General features: G+C 42.9%; 1 protein-coding gene across 1 annotated transcript; it reads right to left on the bottom strand.

Moving 5' to 3' along the window:
- Positions 1 to 10552: 10552 nt before the first annotated feature.
- IQCF3 (IQ motif containing F3) lies at positions 10553 to 12327 on the bottom strand. The gene is made up of 3 exons (XM_050781024.1): positions 11920 to 12327; positions 11700 to 11747; positions 10553 to 11006 (listed from the first exon to the last, which is right to left on the bottom strand). The coding sequence occupies exons 1-3, from the start codon at positions 11935 to 11937 to the stop codon at positions 10608 to 10610; spliced, it is 465 nt and encodes a 154-aa protein (XP_050636981.1). The 5' UTR covers positions 11938 to 12327; the 3' UTR covers positions 10553 to 10607.
- Positions 12328 to 18980: the final 6653 nt, after the last annotated feature.

Below are 18980 nucleotides of genomic sequence, written 5' to 3'. Positions count from 1 at the left end.
CCTCAGTTCATTTCCGGACCAACCCCTCCCCACACCTCGCGTTCCTCTTCCCCCTTCTCTCACCTGACAAACCCCGCCAGACTGACCCCCCACTCCTGTTTCCAGTCCCCATTAACCCTAAGGTGTGGGACACCTCCATCCCGATCATTGCCCAGCACCACACTCCGGTCCGCATCTGGCTAAAAGACCCTTCCAAGTTCCCCTCTAGACCCCAGTTCCCTATCTCCCTTGAACATCGACAGGGATTAAAACCTATCATTATACGCCTGCTTCAACAGCACATTCTAGTTCCAGCCAACTCACTATGCAATACTCCTATCCTGCCTGTACGGAAAAGCTCTGGGGCCTATCGCTTCGTGCAGGACCTATGCCTCATCAATGAGGCAGTAGTCCCTACCTTTCCAGTTGTTCCTAATCCATATACACTCCTCTCACGCATTCCCCCAGACACCACTCATTTCACTGTCCTTGACCTGAAAGATGCCTTCTTTACCATCCCTCTACACCCAGACTGCCACTTTCTGTTTGCCATCACAGGGGAGGACCCAGACACTCATGTTTCTTTCCAGTTGACCTGGACTGTCTTGCCTCAAGGGTTCCGAGATAGCCCCCATTTTTTCGGACAGGCACTGGCACAGGACATCCTCCTCTGCCTCCTAACCCATAGCACCCTTCTACAATACGTAGATGATCTATTACTATGTAGTCCTTCCTGGGAGTGCTCCCTTGCAGACACTGCTACACTTCTAAATTTTCTAGGCAACCGAGGTTATTGGGTTACCCCGGCTAAGGCTCAATTTTGCACCCCTTCTGTCACCTACCTAGGCATACTCCTCACACTCACTACAAAAAGCCTCACAGCAGATAGAATAAGCCTCATTGAAACTCTCCAGCCTCCTCAGGATGCGGAAGAGATCTTGTCCTTCCTAGGACTGGTGGGCACAGTGAATCTTATCCCGTGGCCTGACTCAGGATCTTTAAGGCCTACATCAAGGTCGTAAGCAGCCTCGTCAGCCTGGCCTCTGACATCAGACAACAGGAGGAAGCCATCTCAGCTCTAGCCCAGGCAGCAAGCCCCAGGACAGCAGCAACCCTTTTTCCTGGCTAACCTTAGTCAGGGAAGGGGCTCAAGTGGTACACATGGCCGAGGTACACAACATCTCTTTGTTTCTTGTGTGCAGCCTTGAATAAGCCCCCACTGGTTGTGGTACCCTTACCCAGCCCTTTTAACTCCTCTAACCTAACCCCCTCCTTTCCCCTTCCCGGCGGAACACTACATCAATGAGTCAGTACTAGTAGAAACCAATCTCCTCACTCTAGAAAAGATTCAGGAAAGACTCCACCAGAAAAACCTCGGATCAAGGCCCTCACTTAGGTGGTGGCAGTTGTCTGTGGCCGGTTAAGTCCTACCCTTTCTAAGCCCCTTATTAATCATTGGCTTCTTGCTACTCATAGCTCCCTGTGTCCTCCGCTTCATCCAGGACCACATGAAAGAAGTCTCCCAGGTCACTTTCAGTCAGATGCTGCTCCACCCCTATACCCGAGTTCTGACCTCCGAAGAACCCCACGACGACCCATATCAGCAGGAAGCAGCCAGATGAACACGTCGCCCCATTTTCTTATCAGAAAGAGGTCGGAATGTTAGCCAGGAATCTAGACCCAACATGGCGGCATTGCTTGGCGTAGCAGGCCTTTTGTTAAAGACTCCCTTCACCCTTGTACACACCCGCAGACTTACATGCATCAGAGTTCTGGCTGGGCAACCACACTCCCCCATGACCTGCAGCTCACCTGCATTCCACAAGTTCGTAAACAGCAGTTTCCGTTAACAGTTTCCAAAGACCCCTTCCTCATGACCCTTACTCAACTCCTGCCCTAGTAGTTTCAAGACCTCCCAGGCCCTGTTTGCACAACCAGCTTCCCTACCTCTCGGGCTATAAAAAGCCCTGACCCTCCTCCCTCAGCGCAACTTCCTCGGCCCACACCTTTGGACCGAGGAACCTTGCCCACGAGTCCTAATAAAGGCTATTCTCACTGCCATTTGCCTTGTGTCTTTGTTCCCGGTTTGGCTCCAGCCTCAGTTTACCTTTACAGTTATAATAAGGCTTGGAAATGTAAATTTTTGCCTAGGGTTAAAGAATTGTTTTAAATTAGATAAGATAAAGCTGAAAGTTCAAACAAGTGGTGGAAGGACTGTGGAAATTAATCTTGCAAAGGAGTTCTCTGTGTGAACATACTGACTAAGTTCAAAAGAGTATTATATGGTTTTTCTGTTAAGTGGAGCATTGAAATAAAAGCACAAGGTATTCTTAAGGCACGAATCTGCTCTTTGGCAAAATTTGTAAAGGGTTATAGAAGGTTTTTGCTTCTTTAAAATTTTGGAGTCATCATTTTGGCAAAATAAATAGTTTATGGTAATCTGGAATTCTATTTCAAAATATCAAGTTTTTATTTATTTATTTATTTTGACGGAGTCTCGCTCTGTTGCCAGGCTGGAGTGCAGTGGCACAATCTTTGCTCACTGCAACCTCCACCTCCTGAGTTCAAGTGATTCTCCTGCTTCAGCCTCCTGAATAACTGGGACTACAGGCGCATGCCACCGTCCCAGCTAATTTTTGTGTTTTTAGTAGGGACAGGGTTTCACATGTTGGCCAGGATGGTTTTGATCTCATGACCTCGTGATCTGCCCACCTCAACCTCCCAAAGTGCTGAGATTACAGCTGTGAGCCACCAGTCCTGGCCAATATCAAGTGTTTCAAACTGTGAACATATTTTTTTTTTGACAATTTTTAATGCATTATATTTATTATATTTATTTACTAAAACTTTGAACATATTTAATAGCCTTCCCAAAATCAAACTTCAGTTTCAAAATTGTCTTTCCTGATGCCTGGCTTTTTGGATGGTTCAGAGAGCCCCTGAAACATCCAGAAAAGAGGTAAATGAATTATTTGACATATTTAGGTACATGGAATTGCCAAAATGATGTTCAGTCTTCTTTAGGTTATATTTTGGTGAATGCTAGTATATGTTCCAACATTATATGGGATGTCTAAAATTCTTGTGTCTGAGTATATGCCATCAATCATAATTAAGGTTGTTAAATTATTGTAAACCACAGAGAAAACTAAACTTCTTTGTCAATTGTGTTTCTAACTGTAACTACCCAGGACATTTTGTTATTCACAGACAGTTGTTGTCTTGTTTTAATCCTTTTCAAAAGATGGTTTATAATAAGCTATAGGACTCTGACAGGTGCTCTCAAATACAGATTTCTGATAACTTTGGAGATTGTGACATAGGGATAAAGAAAAAGTACAGGACTTAGGAAGAGCTGAAATGTTCACAAATATCATGCAAAACAAGAATTGACTAAATGGACCGAACTCAGAAAGCTGAAGCAATCTTTTTGACATTTGATTGGAAAATTGCTGATCCTTATTTTGTTTCTCAGAGCCAAGGAAACGTATTTTGAACTACTTACAGCCTTTAATAATTAAGCAAGGTATATTCCTGTAATCAAAATTTGGAGGATGTTTGTTTCTCTCTGCCTGGTTCCCCTAGAATTTGGAAACTGTCTGTGAGTATTCTTAACTTATGGCAATACAGTTGTTTGCATCAGTGCAATAAGAATCCATTTCTCTTTTGCAATAGGACACAATTGGAAAAAATGGTTATTTTACCAAGGATTTGACAGGGAAGGTATGCTTCCCTTTAAGGAGCCAAGCTTGATTTGCAGAGTCAATAGAAGCCCAGTGGGGAGACCAGCTTCATACCCTCATCTACGCAGTCCCTGTACAGGGTTCCTGACCTGTGGTCAGTAAAGAATGTCACTTTCTGGCTGGGCTCAGTTGCTCACACCTTTAATCCCAGCACTTTGGGAGGTTGAGGCTGTGGATTACGAGGTCAAGCGATTGATACCATCCTAGCCAACAGGGTGAAACCCCATCTCTACTAAAAATACAAAAATTAGCTAGGCATGGTGGCATGCACCTGTAATCCCAGCTACTCTGGAGGCTGAGGCAGGAGAATCACTTGAACCTGGGAGGTGAAGGTTGCAGTGAGGTGAGATCGCACCACTCTACTCCAACCTGGTGACAGAGCAGGACTCCATCTCAAAAAAAAAAAAAAAAAAAAAAAATGTCACTTTCTAACAGATCCCAGAGCTCCAAACCTATCTTGGGACCTTAAGAGGAGAGGATCAGCCAACTTGCAGGTATCTGAGGATAAAAACCCATGGCTGGTGGCTGGGCTTGGCTTTAAAAGGTTTTATCTGAGATTCCTTGTGGAACAGACTTCTATCAAAGCCAATCCAAAAAGCCTATGTAGAAATAGTTATTCTTGCTGCACTTTATGCAAATAATAAGGCTACATATAAAACTAAAGTCTATTTTGCAAACCACTCAGTCCTATGATCACTTGTTTCTTAACAAAAATGAGAACTGGAGAAGGAGAAATTATGTTCCAAAACTTATCATACATTTGTCATTAAATTATAAACTTACTAAATGTTTTTAAGTTTTCACCCACATTGTAGACTAATCCTGTTTTTTCCTGTGAACCAACCAGCAATCTCCAGCTGCAGTTCAGAAAGAAGAAGGGGATGGGTAATGTAAAAGTCTGGATCAATATTCTAGTTTTGAGCAATTATCCTGCAAATCCTGCCAGGTGATGGGAATAAATAGGATGCCCATCACTCAGAGGTTTCCTTTTTGGGAAAGTAAGACCAAGGGAGCTAACCAAAGCCAAGCTCCATGCACCCAAATTCTAGAAAACATAACTTTAGTCTCCAGTTATCTGGGCATGTCACAAGACATCCTTTTCTCTCCCTTGTTGGAGAAGGACTCAGTTCCACAGTTGCACCTTAGCATTTGGCTTGTGATAAGGAGTCTATGCAACACTCCTGATCTACATTTTTGTCCCAAACTCAATCCCAAGCTTCCGGTCAAAGCCCTAGGAAAAAACAACTGGATCTGAGGAATCCAGAGGCAGGTGATAATGGAAAACAAGTTAAAAGGCACAGCGGAGATAAGCATGGCTGATTCCTGCCTATTAAGCCAAGCTTTCAGTTTCGTGGATGGCCTGGTGCCTCTTCCATGATGGATACTCCCTGGCAGGTGCTAACATGTCTTACAAAGATCTTTACACTTTACTCACATTCCCATAGGCTCATTCACAGGCCTCTACTACAGAGCTCATTGTCCTAATCTTCCAATCTTTTACCTTCTAGGTCCCTGACCGATGGACCAAACCATTTACCACTGTCTATGAACCTGAATATATTTTAACCTCAGTTCCCCACAAACTGATGATAAAGTCCACTGCCCTAAGTTCTCTTCTTTAGGAGGACTTCTCCCCACTTCCATCTTTTAAGACCAGCCTTGAGTGAGACCACACTACAGTGTCAGGCCAGTTTTGCCTTGTACTCACATATTGAGTCAACCTATCTAGGAACCAACATCAATATTTTCCTCTCCCAATATCTGATCATAAGAGAATCCCCATGCACATGCAGGTGTAAGCTAAGGGAGAGGCACTGATGGAATGGTGGTAGATGACATGGAGCTCTGGGCTACCTGCTAACGCAGCTTTCTTGTTTCCCCCAGCTCTGTTCGTGTTCAGTCAGGAACATCCCACTTCCGTCTTATGATGGATTGATGCTGGGCTCACTCACCCTGTGGATATGACAAAAACTAGATTATGATGGACATTTCCAGTTGCATGATCACTTGGAGTTCCATGGTTGGGCACATCATCTCTATCATAGCCCAGTGTCACACAGGGAGCTATTTGACAAAAGGTGTGTAATTTATTGTAGGTGGCATAGAATTGCTCCAGAATCCTAGGAACCTGTGCTATGATTCAAGCAATAAAGTGTGCTATTAAGTTTATATGGGGTCTTTTCCCACCACCACTAGAAGTATATTCTAAGACCTACGAGCTCATATGACCCAAGTGGCAGAGCTACTTACACCATGACCCAGACCTGCTGCAAAACATTTCCTGCTGAGTCTGATTCAAAACTGACAGCCATTTATGAGTCTGATTCAAAACTGACAGCTCTCCATTTATTACCTGGTTTCCATATGACCTTACTCTAACATGGGGGCCCTTGATGATGCCTTGGATCCCCAGGTATCAATGTCAACTCAGACTCAGTGCCCTTTTTCCTTTCGCTAGTATATAGTCACATAATATATACAGAAAAACTGGGTAAATCATTAGTTACTGTGTTGCAGAGTCCTTCTTTCTGAGGTCCCAGGCTCTCCTTTGATCAATAAGCATAATGTTTAAACTGGTTCAGATACAGAAACCAGATAAATGCTTGTGACTCTATTGGGATGGTGAATTTCAGCCTCCTGGCAATCTATCTTTGATTTCTTCTGGTTGTATATATTGAGCGTACACTTGTTGGCTGCCTACCTGCTTTGCACCTAGATTTACCACATCCATCTCCAGATCTCTCTGTGGGTCAAGACCTGTGACTGCTACCCCACTTTTGCCATTCTTCACATTAATTGTACCTTTCTGGTTTATGATAGATGTATGCTTGTGCCTCTATCAATTTAGGATCCTATTATCTGCATTGCTTTCACTGACACCAGTTGTATAGAAGCATCTCTTACTAGTAGCCCTTGCCTACCAAGGAGATACCACATTGAACTTTTCTCTCCCTTTTATTTCTTCCAGAATTCCTGACGATAGGGAAACACATTGTTGTGGGGTTTTTTTGTTTGTTTTGTTTTTTGTTTTTTGTTTAGACAGAGTCTCTCTCTGTTGCCCAGGCTGGAGTGCAGTAGTGTGATCTTGGCTCACTGCAACCTCTGCCTCCCGGGTTCAGTTGATTCTTGTGTCTCAGCCCTGAGTAGCTGAGATTACAGGTGAGTGCCACTGCGCTCAGCTAATTTTTGCATTTTTAGTAGAGATGGAGTTTCACCATGTTATCCAGGCTGGCCTCAAAATCTTGGCCTCAAGTGATCTGCCTGCCTCAAGCTCCTAAAGTGCTGGGTTTGTGGGCGTGAGCCACCGTGCCTGGCCCAGAGTAAGCTTTTTAAAATTGATGCTGGTGCTTTTCTCACTAGTACATTTTTTATTGATTCATAAAACAAAATGTCCATTGGGTTTTCCACAGGATATAGTCAACTGGTGGGTTTTCTGGCTTTATGTATTTACTGTAGCATGCCCACTGCTTCTTTAAGCCTTTTTTTTTTTTTTTTGAGATGGAGTCTCACTTTGTTGCCCAGGCTGGCATGCAGTGGTGATCTCGGCTCACTGCAAGCTCCGTCTCCTGGGTTCATGCCATTCTCCTGCCTCAGCCTCCCGAGTAGCTGGGACTACAGGCACCTGCCACCACACCTGGCTAATTTTTTTGTATTTTTAGTAGAGACGGGGTTTCACCATGTTAGCCAGGATGGTCTCAATCTCCTGACCTCGTGATCTGCCCACCTCGGCCTCCCAAAGTGCTAGGATTACAGGTGTGAGCCACCGCATCCGGCCATAAGCAGATAAGGACTTTAAAGCAGCCATTATAAGTGTGCTCAGGGACTTCAGATGGGGAATCCCACTGGTGCCTGTAATCCTAACACTTCGGGAGGCTGAGATGGGAGGATCACTTGAGCCCAGGAGTTTGAGACCAGCCTGGGTGAGACCCCCATCTCTACAAAAAATTTTTAAAAATTAGCCAGGCATGATGGCAAGCACTCGTGGTCTCAGTTACTTGGGAGGCTGAGGTGGGAGGATTGATTGAGCCCAGGAGGTCAAGGATGCAGTGAGCTGTGATCATGCCACTGCACTCTAGCCTGGGTGACAGAGCAAGATCCTGTCTCAATTAAAAAAAAAAAAAAGAAAGAAAGAAAGAAAAGAAAAGAAAAAAGAAAAAGAATGTCCACAAACCCCAAATAAGAGAAATACAAAGAAATCTACATTCAGGCACATAATTTTAAAACTGCCAAAAATCAGAGAAAAAGAGAAGATCTTAAAAACAGCTAGCAAAAGAACACATTACATATAGGGACACCACAATATGAAGCTGGCTGACTTTTAATGAGAAACAATGGAACCAGAAGACAATTGAATAGCAACTCTAAAATGCTGGGGGCTGGGAGGAGCCCTTATGACCCAGAATTCCATATCTGGTTTAACTGTCTTTCAAAAATGAAAGCAAAATAAAGACAAAGACAGAGATAATTCATTGCTAGTTGATCTGTCTTACAAGAAATCTAAAGCAAGTCCTTCAGCCTGAAAGGAAATGACACCAGAAGATGATTCAAATCTGCAGAAAGAAATGAAGTACATTGTAAACAGTAAATATTTCAGTAACTATAAAATGCTGATAAAATATGTATTTTTCTTTTCTCCTTTTCATTTAATGAGATGACATAAGACTATATAAAGAAATAATTAAAACACTGTATTTTGGGGTTTATAACATATATAAGAGTAGTATATATGACAATAGTAGCACAAAAATTGGGAGAGAAAATGAAACTATATTGGAGCAAATTCACTATATTTAACCAGAATTAAATTAATGTGGACATTAACTAACTAACTAATTGGAATAAGTTAAAATGAACATTGCAACACCTTGAGCAATCACTAAGAAAACAATTTAAAAATAGTTTAAAAATTAACAGAAATTTAAATGGCATGCTAATATTTAACACACAAAAAAGATGGTTAAAGAAGAAAAACAAAATGGGCATTAGACTTATTTGAAACAAATAATAAAATGACAGGTGTAAATATAATCACATCAATAGTTACATTTAATACTAATGGTCTAAAACGATACTGTCAGACTAAATCAAAAGCTAAGATCCAACTATATTCTCTTTGCCTTTAAAAACCTGATTGAAACAAAGCCCAAATGGAGCTCATATCCAAGGTTACCTGCATCTGAGTCTTCCAGGCAGCTGTCTTAACTTTGGCTCAAGTAAACTCTTTAAATTATATTTTGTGCCTCAGCCTCTTCCTTTTAGGTCAACACTTTTTACAGCTGAAGAGAAGTCTGTGATATGCATATACCACAGGTTGTCTAACCATTCACCCATTTGGGTTGGTCCACTTTTTTGGCTATTCTAAAGATATAGAAAAATAAAAAACTTAGTTTATCCTATCATACATCCAACTATACTCAGCACAGTATTTCACCTCTGGTCACCAAGAAGTGTGTGGGGATTTCTCCCCACGAAGCAATTCTCTGACAGATTCTTCAGTGGACACCAGCTTGATGTCCCCTATCTCAATTCAGTTCTGACAATATCTATGTAGAGATAGAGTCAGATCCCATAGCTTGGGGGGGCTCAGTCCCACAAGACTGCCTCACACTTCAGATGCTAATCACAAGCACAAGTTGTTGCCCTAGAGGATAGAAGGCAACAACAACAAAAAAGTCAGAGACCAGGGTGGTTGAAATGAATGCTGTTGCTGTAGTCACTGATGAATGATGACAAGGGCTAGGGCAATGCTACCCAGAGTGTGGTCTGTGGACCAGAACCAGTGTATGAGCTGTTTGTTACCAATGAGATCAGCACAGAGATTGAGGATAAGCATGGAGAAACTATTATAGCAAATTGAAATCCAATATTATGTGTTCTAATAAATAAAAATAAGGCTTTTGTTCTCTATGACTTTTCCATATATTTTTCTCATAATTCATTTTTAATGTTTTACATATGAACTGGTCTGTGATGAATTGGACATTTTTAAGAAGTGATCCTTCTCCATGGACCGTTTGGGAGACAATGATCTAAGGTGGGTGACTGAGATCAGAAGGAAGTCAAAATCACTGGAGGTGAAAAACAGGGGGTTTGGGAGCATCACAGTCCATGCCAAAGTCCCTGGTTATGGTGCCACACACAGGGAGGTGGTGATGGCGGTGGGAGCCCTGTTTGTGTTCAGGGTCCTGGGGAAGCAGGTGCTGAGGAGGCAGGAGGGAGTCAGAGCTCAGGTGCCTTAAGATCGTGGTATCAGCTGCTTCCAAAAGGGGCATTCCTGTCCATCAACCTCCAAGTTAGCATGAGGCTCACAAACCTTGTACCCAGTTGTCACTAAGGACAGCCTCCTGTGCTTTCCCTGGACAACACTGCTCCAAGGAGTGCTCCAAGGGCCTGATGGCCTGACTTCTGTCAGGGATTTGGCAAATAGAAACCCAACCTGTGCAAGCCCCAGTTGGCTTCTGATGGTTGAATGAAAGAGCATGGCCTCAGACACAACTGTCTTCCAAGAGGGTGCCCAGATTCTTCAGGAAGGTGAAGCCCATACCCTTCTGATTCCAAGCTCAGGAGACAGGAATGATGCCAGGGCTGTGGAGTGGGACATCTGGCTCTGAACACGAGGACAACCTTGGGCTGCAATTTCTAATTTGCATGTAAAGGCAGCAGCATATGGCCACCATCAGTCCTCACAGGGGCCATAGGCCCTGCTGGGGCAGGGAGAGGGGAAAGAGGAAGTACTTGCACTGAAGTCTTTCCTCAGGTAGAGAAGGAGAGAAAGAGTGGGACATGAATCCCAGGGGTCCCTGTGGTGAGGGGAATCACTGAGACTCACACAACCTGGTCAGACATTTATTGGGGGCAGTGGAGCTTGTTCACACCCCAGGCCTTTCAGATTGATAGGATTTCAATGTGGAACTCTGGCTGCTTTGAAGGGATTGCATATTGGACCTGTAAAAAGCTATCAGTCTGGAAGGCAAGGCTGCTCTCTGGGACCTGGAACAAGCGAAGAGAATTGCACATTTGGCGGTAACATTGCCGGCACTGCCACATGCGGATGCAGGACTGGAGTTTGACCACTGCCTGCTCCTGGATGACATAGACCCTCAACAGGGCCTGCTGCCGTTGATGGATCCGTCTCTGCACCAGCGTCCTCCACCAGCACTGAATCATCCAGGCCCTGAGGGCAGCGACCAGCAGGGTCCTGCGCACCAGGACCCCACGCCACCAGGCCTGGATCTTCCCAGCCGCCTTCACCCTTTTTCTGTGATGCAGTTGTGCAACAAGCAACTGGCCAAGCAAAGCAGAGGACTCCCAGTGAATTTATCACCATCAAGCACAGGTGGTTCTCTAAAGAATCAGCCCTCTCCCTGCCAGTTTTGAGGACCCAGGAGACCTGGGTGGGGTTTGTCCCCTACTTTTGTCCTGTCCATGGCTCTGGACACCCTCAGAGTCCCAGTGCCCTCATCTATGAAATTGGGATATGCTTGATCTGTGGACTTCTTGGGTTCATGGGACTAGGGGAGACACTTTCTGGTTCAGAAGACCTGACTGGAAGACCAGGATGTGAGGAACTGAAGGATTCTTATAAGAATCCATGAACCTCTGCATTTATGGCCTATGTCTTGGTCCAAACCCCAGCCACGATGCTGCCTCCTAATGTCTTGCAGCCCTTCAGGGTCTCCCCTCACCTCACTTTTGTGGACTTCCACTACCATGTCTCAGTCCCTCCTCATTCTCCTGGGCCTTTCCACTTCCTGTGCTGAGCCCCACCTATCATGGCTGTGCATATGAAGCTTCCTCCCCTTTTACCGTCTATCTTCATACCTTACTCAGTTGACCCAGGAGAGGGAGGGCTTGAGGGGATAAGAGGGCAATGCTGAGCCAACCCCTGTGGGACCAGAGATGGAGCTCCATTCTAAGAACTCTGGGGTCAAAGAGTCAATGATCTGCAATTCTCTCACCCTCCTGGGCCCCACCTACCTTCCGCTTCCTCTGTCTTTCTATTGCATCTTCATCTGGACCACCTTTCTGCAATCAGAATGTGGGTGTGGGGGAGCATGGGTGAGGACCAGCCTGACTGCAAAGTCCCCACAGGTCCAGTTCCCCATTCTTTGCCTGGGTCCTAAGAAGTGGCCTGGTGCTTTCCTGGGCCATGGGACAACTCCCCACCTGTGGGGGAGTGTGTGTGCCTGAGTCTTACACAGCATTTACTGCCCATGGTTTGGAGCAGTGGTTCAGGTGATCATCTCCCTCTGGTTGTTGTTCCCTGACCTTGGCAGGGGCAGGAAAGGTGGAGAAAGAGATGGCCATGATGTCACAAAGGCAACTATGACCAGGGGCCAGGGTGCCTTTTCCAGGCTCAAAATTGATGGATAAAGAGCAAATATCTGGCTCTCCTGTTGACTTCCTTGGGCAATTCTCTGTTGAGGAAAAATTGTGTAAATATCATTTCTCAGATTGTCATCTGCCTGTTAACTTTTTTCATGGTTGCCTTTCCTTCCACAGTTATCTTTAATTTTTGATATGCTTGAATCCATTGCCCCTTTACAATTCTGCTTTTGTAGTTTTCTAATAAAGTGCTTTTCCATCCAGCATCATAGATTTTTCTATTAGACTCTGGTCTACCTTTTACATTAAAGTGTTTTAACATTTAATGTAGATTTTTTATAAGACATTTACAATTAGAAATGACAAAGGGGATGTTATGTACCACTGACCCCAAAGAAATAAAAATAGCCATCAGAGACTACTATGAACATCTCTATGCACATAAGCCAGAAAACCTAGAAGAGATGAATAAATTCCTGGACACATACACCCTCCCAAGACTGAAGCAGGAAGAAATTGATTCCCTGAACAAACTAATAATGAGCTCTGAAATTGAATTAGTAGTAAATAGCTTACCAACCAAATAAAGCACAGGACAAGAAGGATCCACAGCTGAATTCTATCAGATGAACAAAGAAGAGCTGGTGCCATTCCTACTGAAACTATTCCAAAAAATGGAGGAGGAAAGACCCCTTCCCAGCTCGTTCTGTGAGGCCAGCATCATCCTGATACCAAAACCTGGCAACACCAAAACTTTAGGTCAATATCCTTGACAAAGAGTAATGCAAAAATCCTCAACAAAGTACTTGCAAACTAAATCCAGCAGTCCATCAAAAAGCTAATCCACCATGATCAAGTAGGCTTCATCCCTGGAATGCAAGGTTGGTTCAACATATGCAAATCAATAAAATGTGATTAATCACATAAACAGAATTACAGATGAAAACCACATGATTATCTTAACAGATGCAGGAAAAGCTTTTGATGAAATTCAACATCTCTTCATGTTACAAACTGTCAATAAACTAGGTACTAAAGGGACATACCTCAAAGTAATAAGAGCCATGTATGACAAAGCCACAGCCAACATCATACTGAACAGACAAAATCTGAAAGCATTCCCCTTAAAAACTGGCACAAGACAAGGATGGCCTCTCTCACCACTCCTATTCAACATGGTATTGGAAGTCATCGTGTAGCTTTAGAACATCAGGGAAAAAGAACATACTAAAAGTTTCCAGAAAAAAAAAAAAGAATAGGTCACATCCCACAAACAAAGGAATCAGAGTGATAGAAGACATTGTATTGGTCGATTCTTGCACTGCTATAAAGAAATACCTTTAAAAAAAAAGAAAAAAATACCTGAGACTGGGTAATTTATAAAGAAAAGAGGTTTAGTTGTCTCACGGTTCTGCAGGCTGTCCAGAATGCATAGTGGCTTAATAAACCAATGCAGGAACAGAAAACCAAGTACCACATATTCTCACTTAGAAGTGGGAGCTAAATAATGAGAACTCATGGACACAAAGGGAAACAACAGACACTGGGGACCACTTGAGGGTGGAGGGTGGGAGGAGGGAGAGGAGCAGAAAAGTAACTATTGAGTACTAGGTTTAGTACTTGGTGATGAAATAATCTGTAAAACAAACCCCTGTGACACGAGTTTATCTATATAACAAACCTGCATATGTACCCTGACCCTAAAATAAAAGTTAAAAACCAAAACCAAAACTAAAAACCAACAACAAAAAAGAACTTCATGTACCTTGTTTAAAAAAACTTATAATTATAAATTAATTATAAAAATTATGAATAATTATAATCTAGCATTTATAAAAATTATAAATAATTATAAGTTAATTATAAAATTATAATTAATAAAAAAGGACAGTATGCATTTCCTGCCTTATTCTCTCCCAAAAGAATCTCCCATTGCTGAGACAACTATTTTTAACTCTTCTGTATATTTCTCCTATGATTTACCTCAATAACATGCTATATTGAAAATTCTTTATTTTCTCTTTTAGATATTACCTCTTGACTTCTTTTCATGAAGCGAAGATTTACCTGTTCCCATCCTTCTGCTCTCCTCTCAATATGATTATAGCATCACAGTTTTTTGTTCAGCAAGTATTCAGTACTTCCATCATTGTGATTATGTATCCTGTCCATGACTTAGCAACATGGCATATTGCTATGACATAGCCTTTCATGCATTTCCTGTCTGTTTTTCCTGGAGCTCTTGATTGCCATGGTTTGTACTAATTTATCCCCAACTTTTCATCAAAACTCGGATAATTCATCAACTCTGCTTTTTTCATGGACCCCTGCACCACTCTGTAATCTGGGTAGCTGCTCTTAAAGCCTGCTGCCTGGTCATTCTTCTGGGGTACCCTCTCCCCAGCGTCCTAGGAATTTCCTTCCCCTCTTCCCTGTGAGGACTGTCCCACTTATGGATCCCACATGTTGCAGGCACAGTTTTACTGGGGATGCAGAACCACTCTGGATGCTATGGGATAAGGAATTCATAATAGGAATTAGAACATATGCAATTGTGCTAGCATCTGGGGAAAAGAGGGTATGACATTCTAGGTAGAAAATTATTTTTTGTTCCTTTCTTTTTTTCTTTTTTTTCTTTTCTTTGGTTTTTCTGAGCGAGGATCTCTCTCTGCCACCCAGGCTGGAGTGTAGGTGCACAATCACAGCTCACTGGCTGCGACCTCCCAGGCTCGGTGAACTCAGCCAATTTTTCCACCTTGGCCTCTGGATTAGCTGGGACTACAGGCACGTGCCACTGTGCCTGGCTAATTTTCTTGTAGAGATGGAGTTTCACCATGTTGCCAGGCTTGAAAATTATTTTTCTCTCAGGATATTGAGGAATTTGTTACACTTTCTATTAGAGGTTTTGATCTGTGCCCTTGCCCAAATCTCCTGTTGAATTGTAATCCCCAATGTTGGAGGGGGGGCCTGGTGGGAGGTAATTGGATCATGGGGGTGGTTTCTCAAGGTATAACACCCTCCCCTTTGGTGTTGTCATGGCAGTAGTGAGTGAGTGAGCTAATGTGAGATCTGGTTGTTTAAGTGTGGCTCCTCTCCCTCTCTGTCTCTTCCTCCTGCTTTTGTAAGATGTGCCTGCTTCCCCTTCACTGTCTGCAATGTTTGTAAGTTTCCCAGTGCCTCCTCAGAAGTCACTATGCTTCCTGGACAGCCTGCAGAACTGTGAGACAATTAAATCTCTTTTCTTTATAAATTGCCCAGTCTCAGTTATTTATTTTTCCTTTTATTTTTAAAGGTATTTCTTTATAGCAGTGCAAGAATTGACTAATACAATGTCTTTTATCACTCTGGAATGTGACCTATTTTTTTTTCTTTCTGGAAGCTTTTAGGATCTCCTTTTTCCCTGATGTTCTGAAACTACAAGATGATATACCTAGAGATGTGGTTTAGTTTTGCTAACCGTTCATTGTGTTGGGCACTGGTTTAGCCTTGTAAATTAAAAATTCATGTCATTTACTGGGAAACTTTGTTGTATTTGCTTTTTTTTCTTTTTTTTTATGATTTCTACCCCTCAATTTTTTTAGTTTTCTATGTTTAGAAATCCTATTAGTCAAATCAGAGATTGATCCTTGAAGTTTCTAATATTTTCTACACTATATTCCATCTTTTTGTGTCAGTTTCTCCCTGTAAGGTGATGGAATATGTCTTCCTGGCCTTGAGTTTGACTATATGACCTGCTTTGGTCAATAGAAAAATGTAGAATGACAGTATGCAAGTTCTGGACTGGGCTTTAAGAGGCTTGTCCTTTTACGTTTGCCATCTTAAACTTTTTGATCTACTTTCTGGTAGTTTTTGATATCTTTTAAAGAGTCATTCCCATCCTCTGAATATTCTTTTTTTATAGTACACTATGCTTGTTTTATTGATTTGTTGTTATCTCTTATGGGTCTAAGAATACTAATGATAGCTGTTAGTGGGGGGTGTGTGTGTGTGTGCGTGTGTTTGAGACGGAGTCTTGCTCTGTCACCCAGGCTGGAGTGCAGTGGTGTGATCTTGGCTCACTGCAACTTCCGCCTCCTGGGCTCCAGTGATCCTCCTGCCTCAGCCTCCTGAGTAGCTGGGATTACAGGCACCCGCCACCACACCCAGCTAGTTTGTTGTATTTTTAGTTGAGATGGATTTTCACCATGTTGGTCAGGCTGGTGGTCTCAAACTCCTGACCTCTAGTGATTCGCCAACCTCCGCTTCCCAAAGTGCTGGGATTACAGGCATGAGCCACTGTGCCTGGCTTGTGTGTGGTTTTTAACCTTTTCTCTTGTCTCTAATATTTCTTCTAAGCCCTTCTCTTCTGTTTTTGTTTTTGTCTCAGTTTTCTCAGATAGAAATTCCAGAACCTTGGGTAAGAGAGTAGGATAATGAAACCTGTCTGTAAGCCTTTGGGGAGCTGATTTGGGAGAGAGGGCTGGAGGCTTCTCTATTTAGCCTGTACAGTTGCACATACTCCCTTGGATTTTGGTATGGTGCTTCACCACTGCCGCCAACTACGCCTGCATTCCCTGCATTCAGATGCTCTCTGGTTCAACTTATCTAGTAAATAAACCTGTCTTCTGCCAAGGTGGGGATAGAACTCTTGCCTGGCTATACGCATCAAGGAGGAGGATGGGGTGAACATACAATTTCATATATAATTGTTTATTTCCCACTTAGAGTCTTAGTAGACAGTGCCTCAATTTCACACTAATCATTTTGTAACACATTTTAGTGTCTGTGAACACTTTTCTATTCTGTTTTCAAAATTGATTTAATGAACTGTGGAAATTAATTCTGCAATACTTTTTTTTTTTTTTTCATTAGTTTGTCAAGTTCCCGTAAGTCATGATGAGATTTTGATTAGAATTGACCTTAATTTTATTGTATTGGAATGTGAGTTTCATAGATTACCGTGGAGACAAGCGACAATATTACAATGTTAAGAAATTCTATCAATAAATATACTATGTCTCTCCTTTGTTCAGATCTTTTTTTATGTTCTTCTGAGCTGTGGGCAAAGTGGCACTTGCAATGTCAGGGATAAGGAGTGCACTTTGCTTTTGCTCTTCCTTTCTTGTTGCTGGCTGGATTGTGAATGTAATTATTGAGTTTGAAACAATCATTTTTGAATCAATAATGACCTTGGAAATGGAGGCAAAACATAGCAGAGTAACACATTAGAGGGTCCAGGATTCCTCACCCTGTGGAGTGCCATATCAGGTCTGGATCACCTATACTGGACTTACATGGGAAAGAGAAAAAAATCTCATTTATTGAAACCACTGTTTCTTTGGTTGTGCTGTCACTCACAGCCACCTTCATCCTGATATATCTAGGCTCCGCCCCAGTGGTTCTTAGGGTGGGCGGCCCCAGAGCAGCAGCCACAGCATCACCAGGAGTCTTGTTAGAAACACACATCCTGGGATCCTGATACACTGAATCAGAAGTGCTAGGTAGGGCCCAGTAATCTGGGCTGTGACCAATCCACCTTTGATTTACCCTCTGGCCATTCTGATTCTAGGTATGAGCTGATTTATCCACAGAAGATTCCCTTTCACTGTAGTTTTCTGCATTACAGAAATGTTCTGGTCTTCTGTGTGTATAAATTGAGAGGCAATTCCATGATTACTGTCAAGAACTCCCTAGGCACACCTTCTGTCAAGTTTCTCATTCAAAAACCAGTGTTTGAAACCACTTCCTGAAATGTTGCTCATATAATATTAAGCCCTCTTTGTTTATTAATCCAATGAAATGTCTTACTCTTTAGATATCTGACCTGGCAAACTGACCTGAGTGAAAATGGGGGTGTCTTGACTCACAAAATTAAAATTTCCAGTAGGACAGCTAGGCAAGCTTTAGGCATGGCTAGACTTAGTCCCTCCCTTTCCATCCCTTGACTGTACTTTCCTCAGTTGGCTTCATTCTCAGCAAGCTTTTTCTGTGTGGTGCCCTCAGCAGCTCTGCTTACATAATCTCTATAGTTAGCAAACCCAGTAGTTCCAAGACAGCACAAAAGCTGAGGCTTATTGGCCTGGTTTGGGTCTCGTGCTCAGCCCTGAACCAATCATATGCATTAAGTGACCATATGCATCAAGTGTTCTGATATTCCTCTAAGCACTTGCACATCCTGGGTTGATGAGCCTGAGTGAGTCATGCCTCCATCATGCAGGAGCAACCATGTTGGTACCTTCTCTAAGGCTTCTCCATCCCATGGTTGTGGGGCCATTGGAGACAAAGGGTCATCATAATTTAGAAAAGCAAATTGATCGTCTGAGGACTGGCTGGTGAAATAATCATCTTTACCAGTCATTTACAGATCCAGAAAATCCAGTGAGTCCAAGAGATGGAAGGAGACATGACATCAGCAGAGAGTAGACAGAGGGAATAGAAGCCAATAGGGAAAGATACTGAGGAATGGAAGAGACAGAGTGAAAGACAACATTACGAGAGGTGGGCAGAGACAGAGACAGGCAAAACCCTACAGAGAAAGAGAGCAGCATGCACCCATGAAGTGGAGGGGCAACAACAGACCCTGCCCCACCACGCTGTGCACACAGACACACTCACACACTTGGGAACACTGCCAGAGAGAAACGATAACACAGACAGACTGAGGCTGAGAACAACATGCCTATTGGGTATGAGGGATCTAGGGTGGCTGGCTGAGAGAATCATTCAGGGATGGTGGGATAGTTGTTTCTAGGCAGTAGGATTTCAACTGTGCTTAAGTCACAGATCTAAGATCTGGATGGACTTGTGAATCGTGTATTCATTCATCAGATAAATATTTATTAAAACAACAAAAATACAACAACCACCCAATGAAAATTATTGCAAGGGACTTGAATATACATTTGTCCAAAGACGGTATTCAAATGGAGACCATGCACCTAAGTCAGCAAAATT

Source organism: Macaca thibetana, chromosome 2, assembly GCF_024542745.1.
Source record: "Macaca thibetana thibetana isolate TM-01 chromosome 2, ASM2454274v1, whole genome shotgun sequence".
NCBI lineage: Eukaryota > Metazoa > Chordata > Mammalia > Primates > Cercopithecidae > Macaca > Macaca thibetana.
This window is presented reverse-complemented; position numbering and strand designations above follow the sequence as displayed.

Excerpts from the sequence above, each read along its gene's own strand:
- IQCF3 (XM_050781024.1), bottom strand. Across the intron at positions 11,007-11,699 it reads AAAGACAGAGGAAGCGGAAG|TTGCTTGTTGCACAACTGCA; the intron begins GTAGGTGGGGCC and ends TTGCTTGGCCAG.